Consider the following 17,048-nt stretch of genomic DNA (forward strand, 5'->3'; position numbering starts at 1 on the left):
GCAGCCTCTCCCATATAGAAATCCCTGAGGTCCTATATTCCTTCTCCTCCCAGAGGAAAGAGGGGATAGGATTTTTCTTCATGTTCAGACAATGCCCTGAGTCTAATGGGCATTAGCACTATTCTTTTCCATTCTTGTTCCTGCAGGGAGGGGTGAGTGAAGGGTTAAGAAAGGTCTGTAGAGGTCAAGCTATGCCCCACTGATGCTACTGCTTCATTTTTCCCTGCCTGCTGTGTCTGCCTCCAGCTACCACTCTCGCCATGGCTAAACCACTTACTCTGTAAAGCTTTTGTCCCACAGTGTATTCCTGGCTCTGCAATTTTTCTAGAGTCTTATGGAGCACAGATGATTTTATGGCCCCAGAAGCGGCTGTTTGTTCTAATCATCCTTGCCCAGATGAACTGACTCTGGTAATTTTACAGTGTTCTTCTGGCAAAGTGACTTACAGCCCTGGGGTGCTTCGCTTGGGGCAGGAGGTACAGAAACTTCCATTTTGCACCAAGTTTGCACCACCAGGCTGTCTTCCTGTTCTGGCATCTCTTTGTTTTCCATTTGTGCTTCAGGAATACCTCAGGTCCAGCCTGGAGCACAGCACTGGGGGTTTACATGCAGAGCAAGTGTGAGGCTTTGCTTCCTGCATGCAGTGTGGGAAAGCAAGCAGAGCCAGATGAGGAGGCTGTGTGTGAGAACTGGGCTCTCTGGGGGCTTGGCTGCCCATCAGGAATGAGACTGGAGTTAATAGGGCCACTCCTGGATCTGCATTTGGGTGTTCCTGTCTGTGGGCCAGCCTGGTCACAAACATAGTTAAACAGGGATTTTAGGTCCAAGGGGAGGCACAGGATTCAGCCAGCAGGCAGACCAAGAGGGCTTGATGATGTTGCTGTTCCTGGGGGAGACTCTCAGGGTTCTTTTGGAAGCTCTTAAAGTAAGAATCGCTCCTCAATGTCTCAATCTCCCCATTTTGAAATGGATGTGGGGAGCTCACAGGTGATGCTGGATACATTTGGGGTTCTATGATGGTCCTGGTCTGCTGTACTGGGGAGCCTCTGGAAAACACAGCAGAAAAAACAGGGTCAGACTTCCTGACTGCTTTCACTCTGCAGAGTAATAGCCAGAAGTGGTACAGGTGTCAAGGTGCTTTTACACTGGTGCTTTCCACAACAGCCAGGGTTATTTACACCACAGCAAGATGCTGTATGTCAGGCCAGTTATTTATTATCTGAAAAGTGCAGTGAATGAAAAAAGTTGTGAGTTCAGACTGAACCCCACTAAGAATTAAGGGTGAAAAATTTAAGTTGTGAAGGAGGATTGCTACAAAAGTCTGAATGTGTCTTTTTTTTTTTCTTGGAGGCAACTTGAGGCAGAGTGAATTAAAGCCAGCTTGTTCAATTAAAAATAAATAAATGAAACATAACATTTCATTTTAGCTCAGGCAAAGTGCTTCCATCTGCTCAAAAGGAAATACTTTGTTGCAGGAATAACATTATTATGTTTTAGGTCAATGCAAGGTAATTCCTCCTTTCTTCCCCTCTCTGTTCTTTGGTTCAGATACTGAATTAAGCAATCACTTATTCAGGCAGATATGCAGATGGTAATTGTTTTAACATATATCTCTGCACAGGTAATCAGGAGACCTGGATTTTATTTCCAGCTTTGTCTTGACATGACCTTGGGCACTTCAGCATACTCCAAGTTCCCTGTTTTTAGGAGGACAGATCACATCTCACAGTGGATTTGCTGCACATTGGCAATACTAAAATAGCATGGAGGTCTTTTTAATTCCACTGTTAGCAATGAAACATTTAGCTATCACTAATGCATGCATTCCTAATTTTCCCAGTGCGAGTTAGTTGCACTGCCTTATGAAACTCCCTGTAGTTTACTTAATAGGGCAAAAGGAATTTCAGCTGCTGAAATACAGCATTCCCTTAAAACAAAACCTACTTTAATAAGCCCAGCTAAATCAAAGAAGAAAAACACAAGTGGGAAAGGGGTTTTTTCCTTCATTTTGCTGAATGTTTCACTTTGTAATCAGCATTCCAGATTCATACATTGCCTGTGATTTCTCTCATGCAAAAGGTCCGTATTACGTGTTGCAGTTTCTAAATGTCTGGGGTACCTCAAACCGTGCTGAAGCCTATTGCATTGTCCTTTAGAAACTCCCTCTTACCTGAAAGCTCATGCCAGGAAATCTGCAACTTCCTTTCTTGATGGAGGGCTTGACTGCTCTTCAAGAGATCTTTCTCCCCTCTGCTTTCTCAGTGCTGGCAGAGGGGAAACCAGCGTCAAACCCAGGGCCAGTCTGATAATCCTGAGGTTGAATCAGTGTGCTGGTGGCACAAAGGGTCACTACTGTCCCTTCTTGCCATTCTGGTGATTCAGAATGACTGAGTGGTTGGCTGAGGGATTTCGGAGCACTACGTGTCTTTTGGGGAGCATGGGAGACAGGTGGGAATCTGTAAGGATCAGAGGATTAGAATCATAGGATAATCAAGATGAAGGAATCTTAGGAGGTCTCCAGTTCTATTTCATGCTCCAAGAAAGGTCAACTGTGGGATCACACCATGTTCCTCAGAACTTCATTCAGTTGGGTATTCAAAACCTGCAAGGATGGAGACTGCAAAACCTCCCTGGGCAGCTTTTTCCTCTGCTTGACTGTATTAATGGGGAAGAGATTTCTGCTGGTATCTAGTACCCCCATGCAGAAGTACACGAGTTTTTGAGCCATTTTTCCTGGCTGATGACCTGCCAGATCTGCAAAGCCTTAGGCTTTGACAGCAGATGGGGACTCTGCCTTCAGCCTCACTTGCCTCCAAGTGTTCTTGCCAATAAACCAGTCTGCTGGGCTGGTGATGCTTTGTCTGTGTGGATGAGTGTCCTTCTGCTCTGCTGTGAGGACACGGTCGGGGCTTTTCAGCCATAGCCCAATGTTTCAACTGTATGGTTTGTTCAGAATTCAGGGGTTTTGAATTCAGAGTTTCCCAACTGCTCATTCACACAGGACTTTGGGTGCCTGGCAAGGGTCTCAGAAGGCTGAAGAACCCTTAAGCTGTGTAAAGTCCCATGGAGAGAGGAGGAAGACAGCATCCTGCCAGGATGAGCGAAGGAGTTTTGGGATGGTGAGCAGTAACAGAGCTGGCTTCTGCTCCTTGTCTGCTGGAGGCTGGGGCACAGCATTTAGCTGTTCTTTCCTTGCCCTCCCTACAGCTGGCATTTCTCTGTCTCACACCCTCTGCTTAATTAGTTTGTCAGGCACTGTCATCGTAGCAGGAGGCTGCAGAACACCCAGCAGAGCGTAGCTCTCATTGCAGCTCCTCATTGTAGCTGGGCTCTGCTGTAACACGAGTGATAGCTTAATAAACCACAGCATTGCAGACTAAAGATCTTGGCACTGCTTGCAGCTTCTTATTAAAATAAGAAAGGGGGAGGGGGGAATGCAAGAAATTGGAGAGAGTGAAGGTTAAAATAATTAATGGACTCACTTTTTATAGTAGACTGGGGTAAAAATGTCTAACCCCAAGGTAAACATTAGATTGAAGGTTGATATATTGATTAGATATATCTATCTGTTAATAACTTGAACTTGGCTTTTCCTTGTGGTTCCAGTCTCAAGTGTGAAAATGCAGAATTATTTCTGGTTGGCCTCAGTACCAGTCAGTGATTTGTGGGACAATTAAAACTGTGCAAAGACAGAAGAAACCTGAATCCAACCAATTAAAATTAACTCTGCATCTTGAAGCAGACTGAAAAGCTTTCTTATTTCAAGAGCTCTGATGGATTTCATTTTCCTGTCAACATCATTCTGAAACCTCACTGTGGTCATAGGCAATGAGAGCTTTTTTCTGCTTTGAATGTTGGCTCTCTGCAGAGAAGGCACCCTCCAGTTTCCTCAGGTGGTCTGTCAGAGGTTACCTGCCCTGCCACTGCCGTCCGGGGATTCTGGGTTGCAGGGAACCTGGAAACTGGAGCACTCTTAATTTTAGGACTGTCTGTGAGTCACAGACATGTGAGCCTGGCTCAGGCCATGTCCATGAAAGCCCCTAGTGAAAGTGGAGTGACTGGATCCATGTCCAAGGGGTACCTGCAGGCAGGACACAGGCTCTGAGCCCCTGCAGAAGCACAGCTGCCTTTTGCCCCCAAGCATCACTTGTGACCAGGTGCCACTCTCTGTCACACCTCCATCTCAGCCTGGGGGATTCCATTCCAGGGAGTAATACTAATGCAATTATTTCTTTCTCCCCTTTTTTCCTGTTAATATATCATACCGGAAAGGCCTGAATCTCATCAGCCTCTTCCCATTGAGCAATACTCTTGCAGGGCCAAGAACATTGGGTCAGGCTCTGGTAAGGCAGGCAGCCAGCTACAGATTAAAATGCACCTAGGGTTAAACCATTTTCCTTGATTGCATGCTGCCATCCACATCTCCCTGCTGACCTTCCCTGAGGCATGCTGGCTGCACGGCTGTGTGGGACTCCAGGGAGGATGTCCTGAGCAATGGATTATCCCTATTATCAGAGGAGCTCTGTGAGAGAAGGATGCTCCATGTCTTGTCCTTGCCTCATTTTGGATGTTTTCTTCCACTTTTTGCCCGTTACCAAGGGAAAAGTGTCACTCAGAATCTGCAATATTGGTTTACCAGACTGGTTTAAATGCACAGAAGGTAAGCACCTGCCATATAGATGTTTAGATCCATGGTAGGACTGAGCAACAATGCAGCTCTAAGGCATGCAATAAAACTGCCCTAAAATGGCATTTTCCTGAGCGCTACTTAAGCCAGACTTTGTTGGAAGGATGTGACCACAGGGAGCTGCAAGGCCTGACCCAAGTTTTCCAGCCATTGATGCAGTGACAAATTGTTGACCTCTTCATGTATTTCTCTGGGAGGGCACTTGTTTGATTTGTGAATCTTCCTCCAATTTCTGCTACACATCTGTGGCATATTCCTCCTGACCACTTCAGTTTGCTTGACAGGTGGCAGGGATAAGAGTGTTTGCAAGAGGGTTTGTGGTTTTTGGGAGAAGTCTCTCTGGCTTCAGCAGGGTTGATGGCTGATGTCACACATCGGAGGAGTTCTGCATTTTCCAAGCCAGCTCAGGAAAAACTGAGCAAAGCCTGAGAAATTACTCTTTAGTTGATGAGTGTTTCTCATCTTCTGCCTGTGGGGATTCATTTACTTTCTTTGGGGGAGGTGGGAGGTTGTTGGGAGCAGGAGGTAGAAGTGGAAGGTTTGTGGTCAAGCAGCTGGAGGCCCAGCAGAATGCTCCTGCTCTCTGGATTGCACGTGTAACTTCCATGGGATCTCACTGTAGTGGGTTTTCTCTTCTGTAGCTTTCCTGCTGGTTCACTTTAGAGAAGCACTGAACTACTTGACAACGCGATAAAATGGGGCTTTTGCATGTTAAACCAAGAGCTGTGAATGTAAACACATCAGCACACTGGGTCAGGCTCTCTTGCATGTGAAACAAGTTTCTTGCTTAATTGGTGGTGCTCTCGGCAGTGGTTTCAATACCTCCTGCATCCAAAAGAGAGACTGACGGTATTTGAAGTCTGGAGTTAAGAGGAAATAACATTGGGCTTTTGCTGGACATTGCTCTGTTAGAGGTTGTCTGACATAAAAGAGAACTAGAGAGAAAGCACTGAGTAAAATAATTACATATATTTATGTGTTTGTGTATGTCATTCTTGGTTTCCAGACAACACAATGGGGACAGGTAATCCTACATTAATAATTTGGCCTTAGAGGATCTGGTATGAAGAACTTTGAAGCTAGTAGCATGTCTGTAATTTCTATGCTCTTGCCCAGAAACAAACCCCTGAATTTAGTGTTGCTATAGCCAATGCATCAGTATTTCAAAAGGCATTTTCCTTTGGCTACACCTGAGAAAAATGAGCAGCCTGATGAGGAAGTGGTTGGGCTGGAAAAAATGGGTTTTCAAGGGGTAGTAAAGCACTTGCCAAGGGCAAAGGCTGCAGACACCAACAGGTGAACACAGCGCCTGCCCATTTTTTGCAATTGCAGATTTCTGAGAGCTGAAAATGGTTCTTTTAGGATCTTTTGTTGTTGTTGTTTTTGTCTTTTTTGGTTTTTTCCCCATCTCTTATCAAAGTGTTTGGAGGAAAGGGACGTTGTCCCCAGGATGACAGTTGTGTACCCGTAGGAGGCTGGGAGCAGGCAGCAAAGCCATTCTCTGGTGGGGTCCATCACTATCAAGACATTTCACCTCATCTGCTTCTCTACACCCCGTGGATGTGGGGCAGGCTTTTTTTGCCTCTCTGGGTGGGGATATATTTGGAGAACTAAGTGAGAGTGTGCACATATGTGGGGCTCTGTTTCCTATTGAGATGATACGGAAAACAAACTAACTGGAGTCCCTCAATTAATTGCCTTTTTCTTCACCTTCATTTCTGTTTCCTTTCTTCATCAGGAAAATGGGAGCCACTCACCCAGCGTGAACTCTAAGGCACAGCAAAGTAACGGCCACTGGTCCCACTGCCTCGGACACCTCCCAGTATGGATGGGTTGGTTGAGCAGAACACCGTGCTGATGCACAGTAAGATCAGTGAGGCTGGGAAAAGGAATGGTTTAATTAACACAAGGAACTTAGTGGCAGAGAGCCGCGATGGTCTGGTCTCTGTGTACCCCACCCCTCAGTACCAGAGCCACAGAGCAGGCAGCCTGTCCTCTCCGAGACGCCCAGAGAACGGCAGGAGTGACCCCGTGCAGCAGCTCCTGGACCCCAACATGCTGCAGCAGACAGTGGAGTCTCACTACAGGCCCAACATCATCCTCTACTCCGAGAACGTGCTGCGCTCGTGGGGCGAGAGCCTGGGCTCGGAGTGCTGTGAGACGACCTTCATCGAGGAGCGCTCGCCCACCAAAGACAGCCTGGAGTACCCTGACAGCAAATTCATCGACCTCTCTGCAGACGACATCAAGATCCACACCCTCTCCTATGAGGTGGAGGAAGAGGAGGATTTCCAGGAACTAGAGGTCAGATGTCACTTGGGATATGTGGGGAAGGCTGGGAGGAGGAGGGCAGGTTTGAAATTAAGGGTACAGCCTCCTAGAGCTTAATGGCAGGGGGTCAGCTGCTTTTCATATCAGCTGTATCACTTTCTCCTCCAAGTAGGACAATGAATGATCACTCATCTTTATTTGTTGGGTAAAGTCCCAGATCTGTGGATATCAGTGGCAATATTCCCACTGGCCCTAATGGAGATCAGCATTTCCCTTCTGCCTCTGAAGGGGCTGGTCAGAAACAGGCGAAGAACCACGTGCTTAAATGCTGTGTAAGGCTGGGACTGGGAGCATCTGCCTACCCACATGGAGCCTGTCTTACTCAGCAGGCCAACATCATTTCTTGCCTTCACCTTACTTGAGCAGAATGTTTTAAATTACTGGCTCAGACACAAAACATTTCTGTCTCTGAGTGAACGCAGAAACAGAAGTCTTTCAGTTTCAAGCTGCAGTGAATCCATGCCTCTGAAATAAATGACTTTTTTCTGATGGAGCGAAACACTTCTTTAGACCCAAATACAATGTTTTCTTCTGGAGTCCCGTGCTTCATTGATTGCTCACTGTAAAGCAACAGGGAAGACTATGGAAATGAACTTCATTCATTCTAAAATGATGCATTTTTTTATTTTAACCAGAGGCCCAAGTGTGGCAGGGATTTGTGTTTGCCAGTGTTTGTGGGAATGGAGGGTGAACATAATGCTGCTGATCTGAGGGTGAAACATAATGCTGTTTCTCCAACATTGGTCAGAGACTCCTAACCTAGCAAAGACCCTCTGGCTGTCTAGAGCAAAGCCATACCTTCAAACATGAATGTCCCAGCTGAGATAGGGACACTGCTCATGCTTCTCTGTTGCTGTGATTTTTTCGGTTAGGACCAAGACCTAACAAGCTCTAAAATGTCTATTTTCACCTCCTGTAATACCAGTGTCTCACCCTGTGATCAGCACACAGGAAATCCAGCAAGAGCCTGATTTCCCTTTTATTCTCTTTTCTCTCTGTATTGATAAGGTGGGAAGAGGGAAGTGTTTTTCCCAGTGCGCGCCACTAATGCAGTATTCAGTGCCTCCACAGGGAGACAGAAAGCTTCTCTCTGAAGCATGTGAGAGTATTAGCTCAAATCACCCCCTTCCACAGAATTTCCAAATTGACCGTGGGAAGTATAATTTCCTTAATCAAAACAAAATTCCTGGTTGCTGTCTTTTTGCCCCGGTTTCTCTTGTGCTGTAGTGACACAAGTGACTGCAGCACACATGGTGTTGTTGACACATCTGGCCTGACATTCAGGCAGCAAATAAAAAGTGTCCCTCTTGGCAATTCAAGTCAAGAAGACATTCTTAAGCCAACTTTTGGAGAACGAGATAAAAAAAGGCTGGGAAAATGAGCAGCATAAGGAAAAAAACCTCTTCAAAATTGTACTGGAGGAACTTGATCAGCTTTTCACAGAGAACATTTCTGTCTTAAAAACCAGCTGTAGAACTTCATCCTTCCCTGATTTTAAGGGGAGAAATGAGGCAGTAAATGTTGGTAACATGCTCTGACAGTGTGTGCATCCTTTTCCCTGGCTTCTTCTTCTTTCTGACCTGTTTCTCAGGACTGTAGCCTCCTGAGGTCAAATGTGGCAGTTCTTAAATGGGTATAGTGCATCTGGAATCACAGATTCCCAGTCTCAATTGACCCTTTGGAGTGATGCTGTGCTAACAAACACAGAGGTGCATGGACAACCACCTTGAGCTATGTGTACAAAGTACTCAGAATAAGAAGACATTCACAAAGTACACACCACCCATGGATTGTCCTCTCCATCAAAATGTCTCCTCCACTAGGAGAGTGGAGCAGGGGAGGAGAAAACAAGGCAAGGTTTGGATAAGGACCTGGTTAGCTGGAAACGCTTTCCTGGAAGCCTCTGCTTTGAGCCCAGGATCTGTCTCCATTGCTGTGCCTCCTGACCAACACTGTGCAGCACTGTGATTTTCACACTTTTCCATGAACTTTTCCATGATCCCAAACGATCAACCTGCTAAGCAGCTGTTTTCAGCAGGAGGTAGCTCAGCATGGCAAAAAACTTCCTTTCTAGGAAGGTCTAAATTCTGCAGATGCAGCTGGTCATGAAGAAGGATGGGTAGGAGAGGAGAAATTAATTTGACAGCACCAGACCAGAAAAAAATGTGGCTGCTGTGTTGTGCTCTTTAGGGTTCCCATGTGGACAGAGGCTGTGTCTGTGTGGCCAGATGCCTGAGGGCCTCCTGGGCTTGGCTAGAACACAACTTCATTAGAGACCTAACTTCATGTGCAGAGACTCTGGGAATGGAAGAAAACGATTGAAGGACAAGCAGTCACTGAGTAGGTGAATGAACCATGCCAGATTGTTAGCTACACAAAAACAGCACCTGAATCACACAACACAAGTGTGTCCCACTAGAAGGAGTTTTTTCCCTGCCAGTTACTGACAAGAAGCAGATGCTTTTTTCAGGTTACTAATAGGTGGGATGGAAAGAGTGAGTACCAGGACTGGGAGCAGAAGCTGGAAGGAGAACAGTGGAAGAGGGTGACACAACAGAGGTGCAAATTTTGCTTCCCCGCTGTGAGAGGCCTAAAGGGTTTGAGTCTGCCACTGAGGGTGGCACAGGACATTGCTGTGTATCTTGTCACCTTGACTATTGAGCCATGGCTTGTCAAGGCATGGAAGCTGTAGAGTGTCAGAGCAGATCAGGGCTCAGTTCTTGTTTATTATTGTAACATGTCTGCTTTGGCACTTCTTTCTGGGAGAAAACTCTAAAAAATTAGCCCCTTTTTGGAAACATTGGCAAAGAGGGGAGCTTTGTGCAGAAGAGTTCTTTTCTGTTGAAAACTGAGGGTTTCCTCCTGTTCTCCACGTGTCAGTGCAAGGCAAGTGGAGTCCCAGCTTCTCTGTAAAATGCCTTCTGGAAGACACATCAGCCATGTCAGTCATTGCTCTTCCCCCATGTCTCCCTGGCACTGCCTGCCTTGTACCAGAATGGCTGCCTAGGGTTTTTCAGGATGGGTACTTAATTTCCTAGAAATGCCAAAAAATCGATCTCATCCCTTTGCAGTGTGTCCCCCCCCATGTCAATGCAATACTTTCAGCAGGGACACATGCAGAAGATGGTTTTATTGCAGGTCAGACTGTTTCTGACATGATTTTCATTTTGAAAAGGGTTGGGCTCTTGATAGCCAGAAAGGTTGCTGTTCTCTGGCAGAAAACTTTGCAGTAGAGAAAGGTTCTGACAAAACACTGCTATTTTGATTGATTTGGTTTTGATTTTGAAGAATTGACCAAGCCAAGCTGCAGGGTTTGCTTCTCTGTTCGCTGTCATCCTCCTCAGGATGGGTCTATCCAGCTCTAGGACAAGTTGCTGGGAAGGAGACACCTTCTTACCTTCCCAAGCCTGGGGACTCTGAGGAACATGGGAGATGCAGCAGAGGAGCAGGAGACATCCTAATCATGGGTCGTACCCTGCAGCAATGTTTAACCAACTTACTTGTTGGGATTTTTTACTGGCAGTGCTTCTCAGGTCCTGGTGGAGGGTTGTTCAGTCTGCCTAAGAAAATCATAACTGTCTGGAGGGAGAAACATCTCAGAAACAGCTCTCATTAGCATATAGAGCCCTGCTTTTCTCCAGCAATTACCAGGCATGAAAACAGAAGGCTGCACATTCTGCCAGGGCTTTAAACTTCTCTCTTCCATGCCCATCCCTGAAATCAAATGATTCCCTATTTAGGTATCTCTGGAAAATTTATAAATATCTTATGAGTTCTTTACGCCACAACTAATAGACAGACAACTTGTCAAATGTGGCGGCAGTGAAATATGAAATGAGTTACAAGATGAAATACTCTCCTGTTAGAGTTCATGTGCCATCTTTTATCCAAAAATAGCATTTGTCATATTATACTCCTGCTCGTTTCCCTCCTAGCCACTAGGTAGATTGCTTATTTAGAGAAACCCAAGCTATTCATGGCAGCGAATTAAATTATTCATATACGTCGCATAAAAGAATACCTTGGAGCTCTCTCTTAAAATCCTCTTACTTTTTCTCAGCATCCAGCAATGTCTGAAACAATCTCTAAATGCAAAATAAATATGTTCTGGGAGAGAAAGAAGAAAAGAAATGTAGTGCTTTCAAGGTATACATTTCTTCTTTTTTTCCCCCTAGAAATTGCTGGATGCTGTTGTGAAAACTCATCCTTTTGGACCTGAGCATGAAATTGTAGAGATAAAATTTGGATCCCGTTCCACCCAATCACTCTTCTCAACATTCCCAAGCGCCTCCTGGCACATTTTTTCTGCAACATGAAGAGAAGGCCCTGAGGAGATTTATGCCCATCAAGCCCCATGACACCACTCATGCTTTCTGTCAATACTTCCAGCCTGTGGTCCTGCACTGGGCTGTGTCCTCAGCCTTCCCTGGGAGTAGATATCCAGAAAGCAGATTTGAACACCCCTTGGGGAGCTGAATATGGCAGAGTTCCCTCTTCAGAGAGCTGTGCAACGTGGGCAAAGACTTTTGCAGCCTGGTTTTACTCACAAATTCACTGGCCATCACAGCTCTCCTCTGCAGTGGGTGTACAGTATATTTCTGTTCTGCACCTGGGCAACGGAAGAAAACAGCACCATAAATACCTTGCCCAAGCTCATCTAGGGCTGTGCTGAGAATTTGGGAATGTAATTTTTGGTGTTTTTGTCCTGTGGCCTATGCTCCGAAGAGCACAGAGTGTGCGGTCAGAGGTGTGGTGCCCAGGTATGAGCTCCTAAGAGGTGTGGCACTCAGGTATGCAGTCATGGCACTGAGTCATCTCACCCATAGGACACACTTTATATCTCTGAGGTCCTTCAAAGGCACATTATTAAAAGATTACGAGAGTGATTACACTTTGCATTTGATTTCTTTTTCTCCTTTGAAGGAGAAGCCACTCAAGTCTGGAGATACTGAGCGCTGCCAAGGGATATTAACCTCTATTAGCCAGCTCCAGATGAAGGGAACATGGCTGGGAAGTCACCTTCAGCAGTGTCCAAGTGCCCTCCTATGAATCTTGTTAATAGTAGCCAGGGCCTGTGACAATTGCCTTTCTCATCATCACTCCCCTGGGTTCTCCGGCTGCAGCTCTGCAGTGATGTCTCTGGGGTCCAGCCTGTGAGTGGCAGGAGCTCTGGATGAGCTGCATGCTCTCATTTGTAGAGGGTGGATATTTGGCACACTTCTTTGAGGACTGCTGTGTCAGCTCAGAAGCAGAAAGGGGACAATCATGAAGGGTCACACCACTTACCCCAGCTTGTTTTAGTGTGATCCATTCATTGCTGTCTGCAGTGATCCCATTCCAGTGGCAATGTGCTGGATGCAAGTTCCTGAGGAGCTACTGGCAGGCTGGCTGTGGGTGTCTAGAAAACCTCACAAGGGAGATGATCAAAATCCAGGGCTCAAGAAGGAATAGGCTTGGACAAATACACCCAGGGTTTTTTTTCCCCTGTTGTGTTTTGGTGATGCAAAGTTACATGTGAAAAGTTTTCCAAGCAAGGAGAGACCTCTGTGAGCCCATTCTGCAAGGCTGTCTGCCTGACTGACAGGGCAATTTTTAGATTGGGAGTTGGGGAAACGAGAGGAGCTGCAGCAGGTCAGTGTTAGGGGATTATGGATCTTTTAAATGCCTTTAAAACTGAAGAGAATCAACTGCAAAACTCAAAGTTGTAAAAAGAAATAAATAGACAGGCAAAATTAAATAAATAACAGGCTTTAGAGATACCATCTCTTAAAAATCATAGCGAGATGCTGCTCAGGGATGAGTAAGTGTGTGGAGGCAGAGCAGTGATAAACTACAGCCTTTGGTGGGAGAGTCCCCATCCAGCTGCTGCCTTCAGCGTCTGCTGCATGGAGGTGAACTCAAAACACTTGCAGAAGAGCAGAAGGATGCAGAGTGCTGGTCAGAACAGGTCATCATGTTTAACTACATTACTGGAACAGGCATTGTGTGGAGGGAAACAGAGCACATATTAACTTAGAGCAGCATTGTGTTGGTCTTTGTCAAAACCAGACCACTGGACCATCTGGATTTGAGGGCAGATCCCACAGGGCCATGTGAGGAATTAGTTTTGTATGCAGTGTGTGCGTGTTACTGAATTGGTTGCTTTGAAGGAAAAAAGCAAAAGGGCTGTTTCCTGAATATCTATCAGAGGTTGCTGGCAGCTGTAGTTCAGAGCAGACCCTGTTGTCTGACATCTCCAGTGTGCTTGGCAGGCTGTTTGCAGAGCAATTGTAATGTCTCGGTTGAGGTAAAGCACATAGCTTTTAGGGGTAGCCAGCCTTGATTTAAGAAAAGGCTTTTTTTAATAGAAAATCCATTACAACTGCAGGAAAGTGTTCATCACCATCTCTGTTAAAAATCTGCGCCTTGTGTCTGCTCTTCATCTATTCTTCTTTCACTCACTTCAGCTTTTCTACCAAATGAAAGAGCTGCCTCTGATCAGAAATTATCTACTCAGGCATTTACAGTCTGTGATGAAACTGCATCTTAAATGCATCTTACAAGTGGAGTTGGCTTCTCTTCTTTCTTCCTGTGTAGATGTTTTTCTGTGGCATTCTGCCTTCCAATGCCTGATTTCTCCAACAAACTTGAGAAACAGTGCCCAAGAACTGACAAGGGAAGGGAAGGGAAGGGAAGGGAAGGGAAGGGAAGGGAAGGGAAGGGAAGGGAAGGGAAGGGAAGGGAAGGGAAGGGAAGGGAAGGGAACTCTTAACTGATGAATGTAATTCTGACTTCTCAACAACAGTAAATGCCCAGCCTCTTCAGTGTCAGGGTGCAACTCTTGCACATCCAGGAATAAATGAAGACAGAGAGCTAGGTAGCCAAATTATCAATTATTCCAGTGTCAGGGGGGGTTCCGAATAGACAAGATTTCTTGGTAAGCGCAGGATCAGGTATCCTGTTGTAAGAGAGAATCTTAGGAAGGAAGGTTTGCTGGGAGACAGGAGTGTTTGGCTGGAAGAGTTAAGAGGTACCATTTGCTGTTGGATTTCTTTCTGTGGTTTTTGACTTTTTTTCACCCTTCTGGTTCATAGTTGGTCTGCATGGTCAGGACTTCATGATTAGAATTATTCTCTCACTCTGGTAACTCATGGGCAGGTCAGCCTGGCCTTTGGGAGGCAGCATAACTGATAATTTTCTGGTTCAGCATGTGGCCAAAGTTACCTGAGGAATCTTTTCCCCATTTCATCTTTATGTGAAAGAAAAGGCAATTTGAAATATCAGAGGGGTGGTCTCCACAGATCCTATGCCAGTACACAACTCAGCCAAAATCCTGAAAATCAAAAGCATTTTTTGATTTTGTATCTCACCTGTTCAAGTGAGTGCACAATTTCAAGGGATGGTTTCAGCAATACTGTGGTTTTTCTCCCTCTCCTTCTCCTCCTTTATTTTTGAAAGGAAATATTGACCCTGGTTCACCTGACTAGAGAGCTCCTTCCTTTCATGGGCCCTTTTCAGCTGCCCGCAGTGATATCCTACACTTGTCTTTTCTTGCTTTCAAGCTCATGCAACAGTGATGGAGTCTGTGACACAGTGGGTGAGGAGGAGGAAGAGACCTGCTGGCCACTGCTGGGGTGGAGTAGAGAAATGGGCAAATGATCAGGGAACTGGCTCATGGCAGAGGAAAAGCAATCGTGTCATTAACCAGCACATCTACGTTTCTCTCTTTTGCTGTTCCAGAGCGATTACTCAAGTGACACTGAGAGTGAAGACAACTTCCTGATGATGCCACCAAGGGATCATCTTGGCCTCACTGTGTTCTCCATGCTCTGCTGCTTCTGGCCACTGGGAATTGCTGCCTTCTACCTGTCCCATGAGGTAATGTTAGAACATCTGCCAGACATTCTGGAGGATGGTGGAAGGTAGTTCAAGGGCAAGGTGTCTTCCCCGCCTGGATATGTCTCTGTGGTAGTGGTGGTTGCCCTTTGAGATACTTTGCTGAGGGAGGTGTCTACAAAATATTTTAGCTTTTAGTTGGCAATGGTCACGTTCCATGTCAGGTTATGTGTCCAGCTAAGAATCCTCAGTGGGCATGGCTTTTGAATAGGAAACACCCTTGATAGCTCAAATGCTTGGTTTTCCCATTGGGAAAACAGATCTACTTGTCCCAAGATGAAAACTTCGAATATCCTTCCAGGAGTATAATTTCCATTCTGCAGATGGGAATTTGCTTTCCAGAAACCATTTCCTTTCCCACGGAAAAATTGCTCAGTCAGTTCTTCTTCTCAAATTTTAATATGCAAATATCTTTTTACCAAAGAAGCGACTGTGTTTTGGGTTGTTTCCTTCACGAGACAGTCTTAACATTGCTTAACTTGCAATCAACTCGTGCCCATCATTTGTTTCGACAAGTATGTCCTCATAAGTGTCTGCAGTGTAATTACTGAGTCTCCCAGCATGGCAGATAATGTGAGGTGACAGAGAAGGAGTCACACTGGCAGCCTCATCAGAGACTGCAAGGAAACATTTGATTATATTTCTCTCTAGTGCCTATTGCAAACTACAGTCTCTGCTCCACAGCACCCTTCACATTCACCCTCTCAGCTGTCTTCCTAATCTGCCTGCACTAAACATCTACCAGCCCTGCTGATTTGTCACACCAGAGCAGGCTCTTCAGATCTGAAGAATCCTACACTTCAAGATCAAAAAAAAAAAAAAAGACAGAGAACTACTATTTTTTACTTCAAATGAACAATCTGTCTTTGCACTGGGAAGCCTCTGAGACAATTAGTGTTTGTCTAGTGGAAAATAACAAGTTCTGGTTGTTTGAGTTTTGACTGTTTGTGAGCTAGTTTCATCTGAGTGAAGAAAGCACAGCACAGTCCAATAAATACAAAAAACCCCAATGTAATTAATACTAACAAGCAATATGGCTGAGAAGCTAAATGTGTGGAGAACCAGTGTACAAAGGCCAAGGCATACAGCTGTGAACTGCTCCCAAGGGCCAGCATGAATCTCTAGGAACCTCTGACTTCCATGGGAGAATACAGAAGGTGGAAAAGGCATGAATACAGGGAAAAATTATGGTACTATGCTGAAGGACTTGGGCATTTGAAAATGAAAACTTGGGTGTTTTTGTTTAGCATACTGATGGAGAATAGCTGAATGTGGCTGCCTAAACCTAGAAGCTGTCAGCAGGAAAGTCAGGCAGGTGCTCTACTTTTAGTGAGTTCAGAGGCTGTAAATGAGCCTTTGTTAGCTGATCCAATGGATGCATCCAGGCAAGTTGTGGCTAAATCCATCCAGGGAGAAGTACTGTGTTTCTGAGGAATTTCAACTCCTGCATTGGAGATAGAAATACTGTCATCTCTCCCTACGAAAAAAAATCATAATACTTCCAACCTCTGTATGCTTCTCTCCTCGAGTCTTGATTCTCTGACCACAACTACTGAATAACCTAAGAACTGAATTTTCAAATCTCTTGTAGGAGGATGGTCCAGGATGTTCCAGGCCAGCAGAGACATATCTCTCTGTCCACTCCCTGAGTTCGCAGGGAGCTCCTTTCTCTCCCTACCTTCCCATTCAGCAGGTCCATCACAGCCCTGAGAAAACATGTGGTAAAAGCAGTTCTTTTGCAAAACCCCACATCCAACAAACTGGCGTTTTCCAGGAGAAAAATGAAACCAACATTAAGGCCCAAACCTCCTGTGACTGAGAACTTGCTGAGGTAGCTGGTACAATCCATCAAAACCCTGCACCTTGCTAAGCTAATATTGACCGTGCTATCAACTCATACTCCGACACATAAACCATATATGTGATTTCTATTTGTACAGGTCGTTCAACCTAAACTCCTGGATAACATCTGAGATCACTTGTTAATTCAAAAGGGTAGTCTAACATTTCCTCTTCTTTACCAAAAGTCAGAAGTATAGCTAAAGATCAACTCTTGCTACTCATGTTCAAACCTTTTTTTTTGCAGTTGCTTGAGCTCTTGAAAATCTTGTGTTTTCTAAAGTCTCCTGAGCAGTTCTACCAAAAAGGCCGTCTG

At 45.3% G+C, this 17,048-nt stretch overlaps 1 protein-coding gene across 3 annotated transcripts in view; it reads left to right on the forward strand.

The window, feature by feature from the left end:
- SYNDIG1 (synapse differentiation inducing 1) overlaps window positions 1-17,048 on the forward strand; it is a 49,065-nt gene that overhangs the window by 3,134 nt on the left and 28,883 nt on the right. For 2 of the 3 annotated variants that reach the window (XM_039569492.1, XM_010393558.4), the window contains exons 2-3: window positions 6,426-6,991; window positions 14,738-14,875. In XM_039569492.1, coding sequence (XP_039425426.1) covers window positions 6,512-6,991; window positions 14,738-14,875 — 618 coding nt within the window. In that variant the 5' untranslated portion in view covers window positions 6,426-6,511. Of the gene's footprint in view, window positions 1-3,038; window positions 3,120-6,425; window positions 6,992-14,737; window positions 14,876-17,048 lie in introns of those variants that run through there. The other variant, XM_019282480.3, reaches the window with a different exon arrangement.

The sequence above is a fragment of the Corvus cornix genome, chromosome 3 (assembly GCF_000738735.6).
Source record: "Corvus cornix cornix isolate S_Up_H32 chromosome 3, ASM73873v5, whole genome shotgun sequence".
NCBI lineage: Eukaryota > Metazoa > Chordata > Aves > Passeriformes > Corvidae > Corvus > Corvus cornix.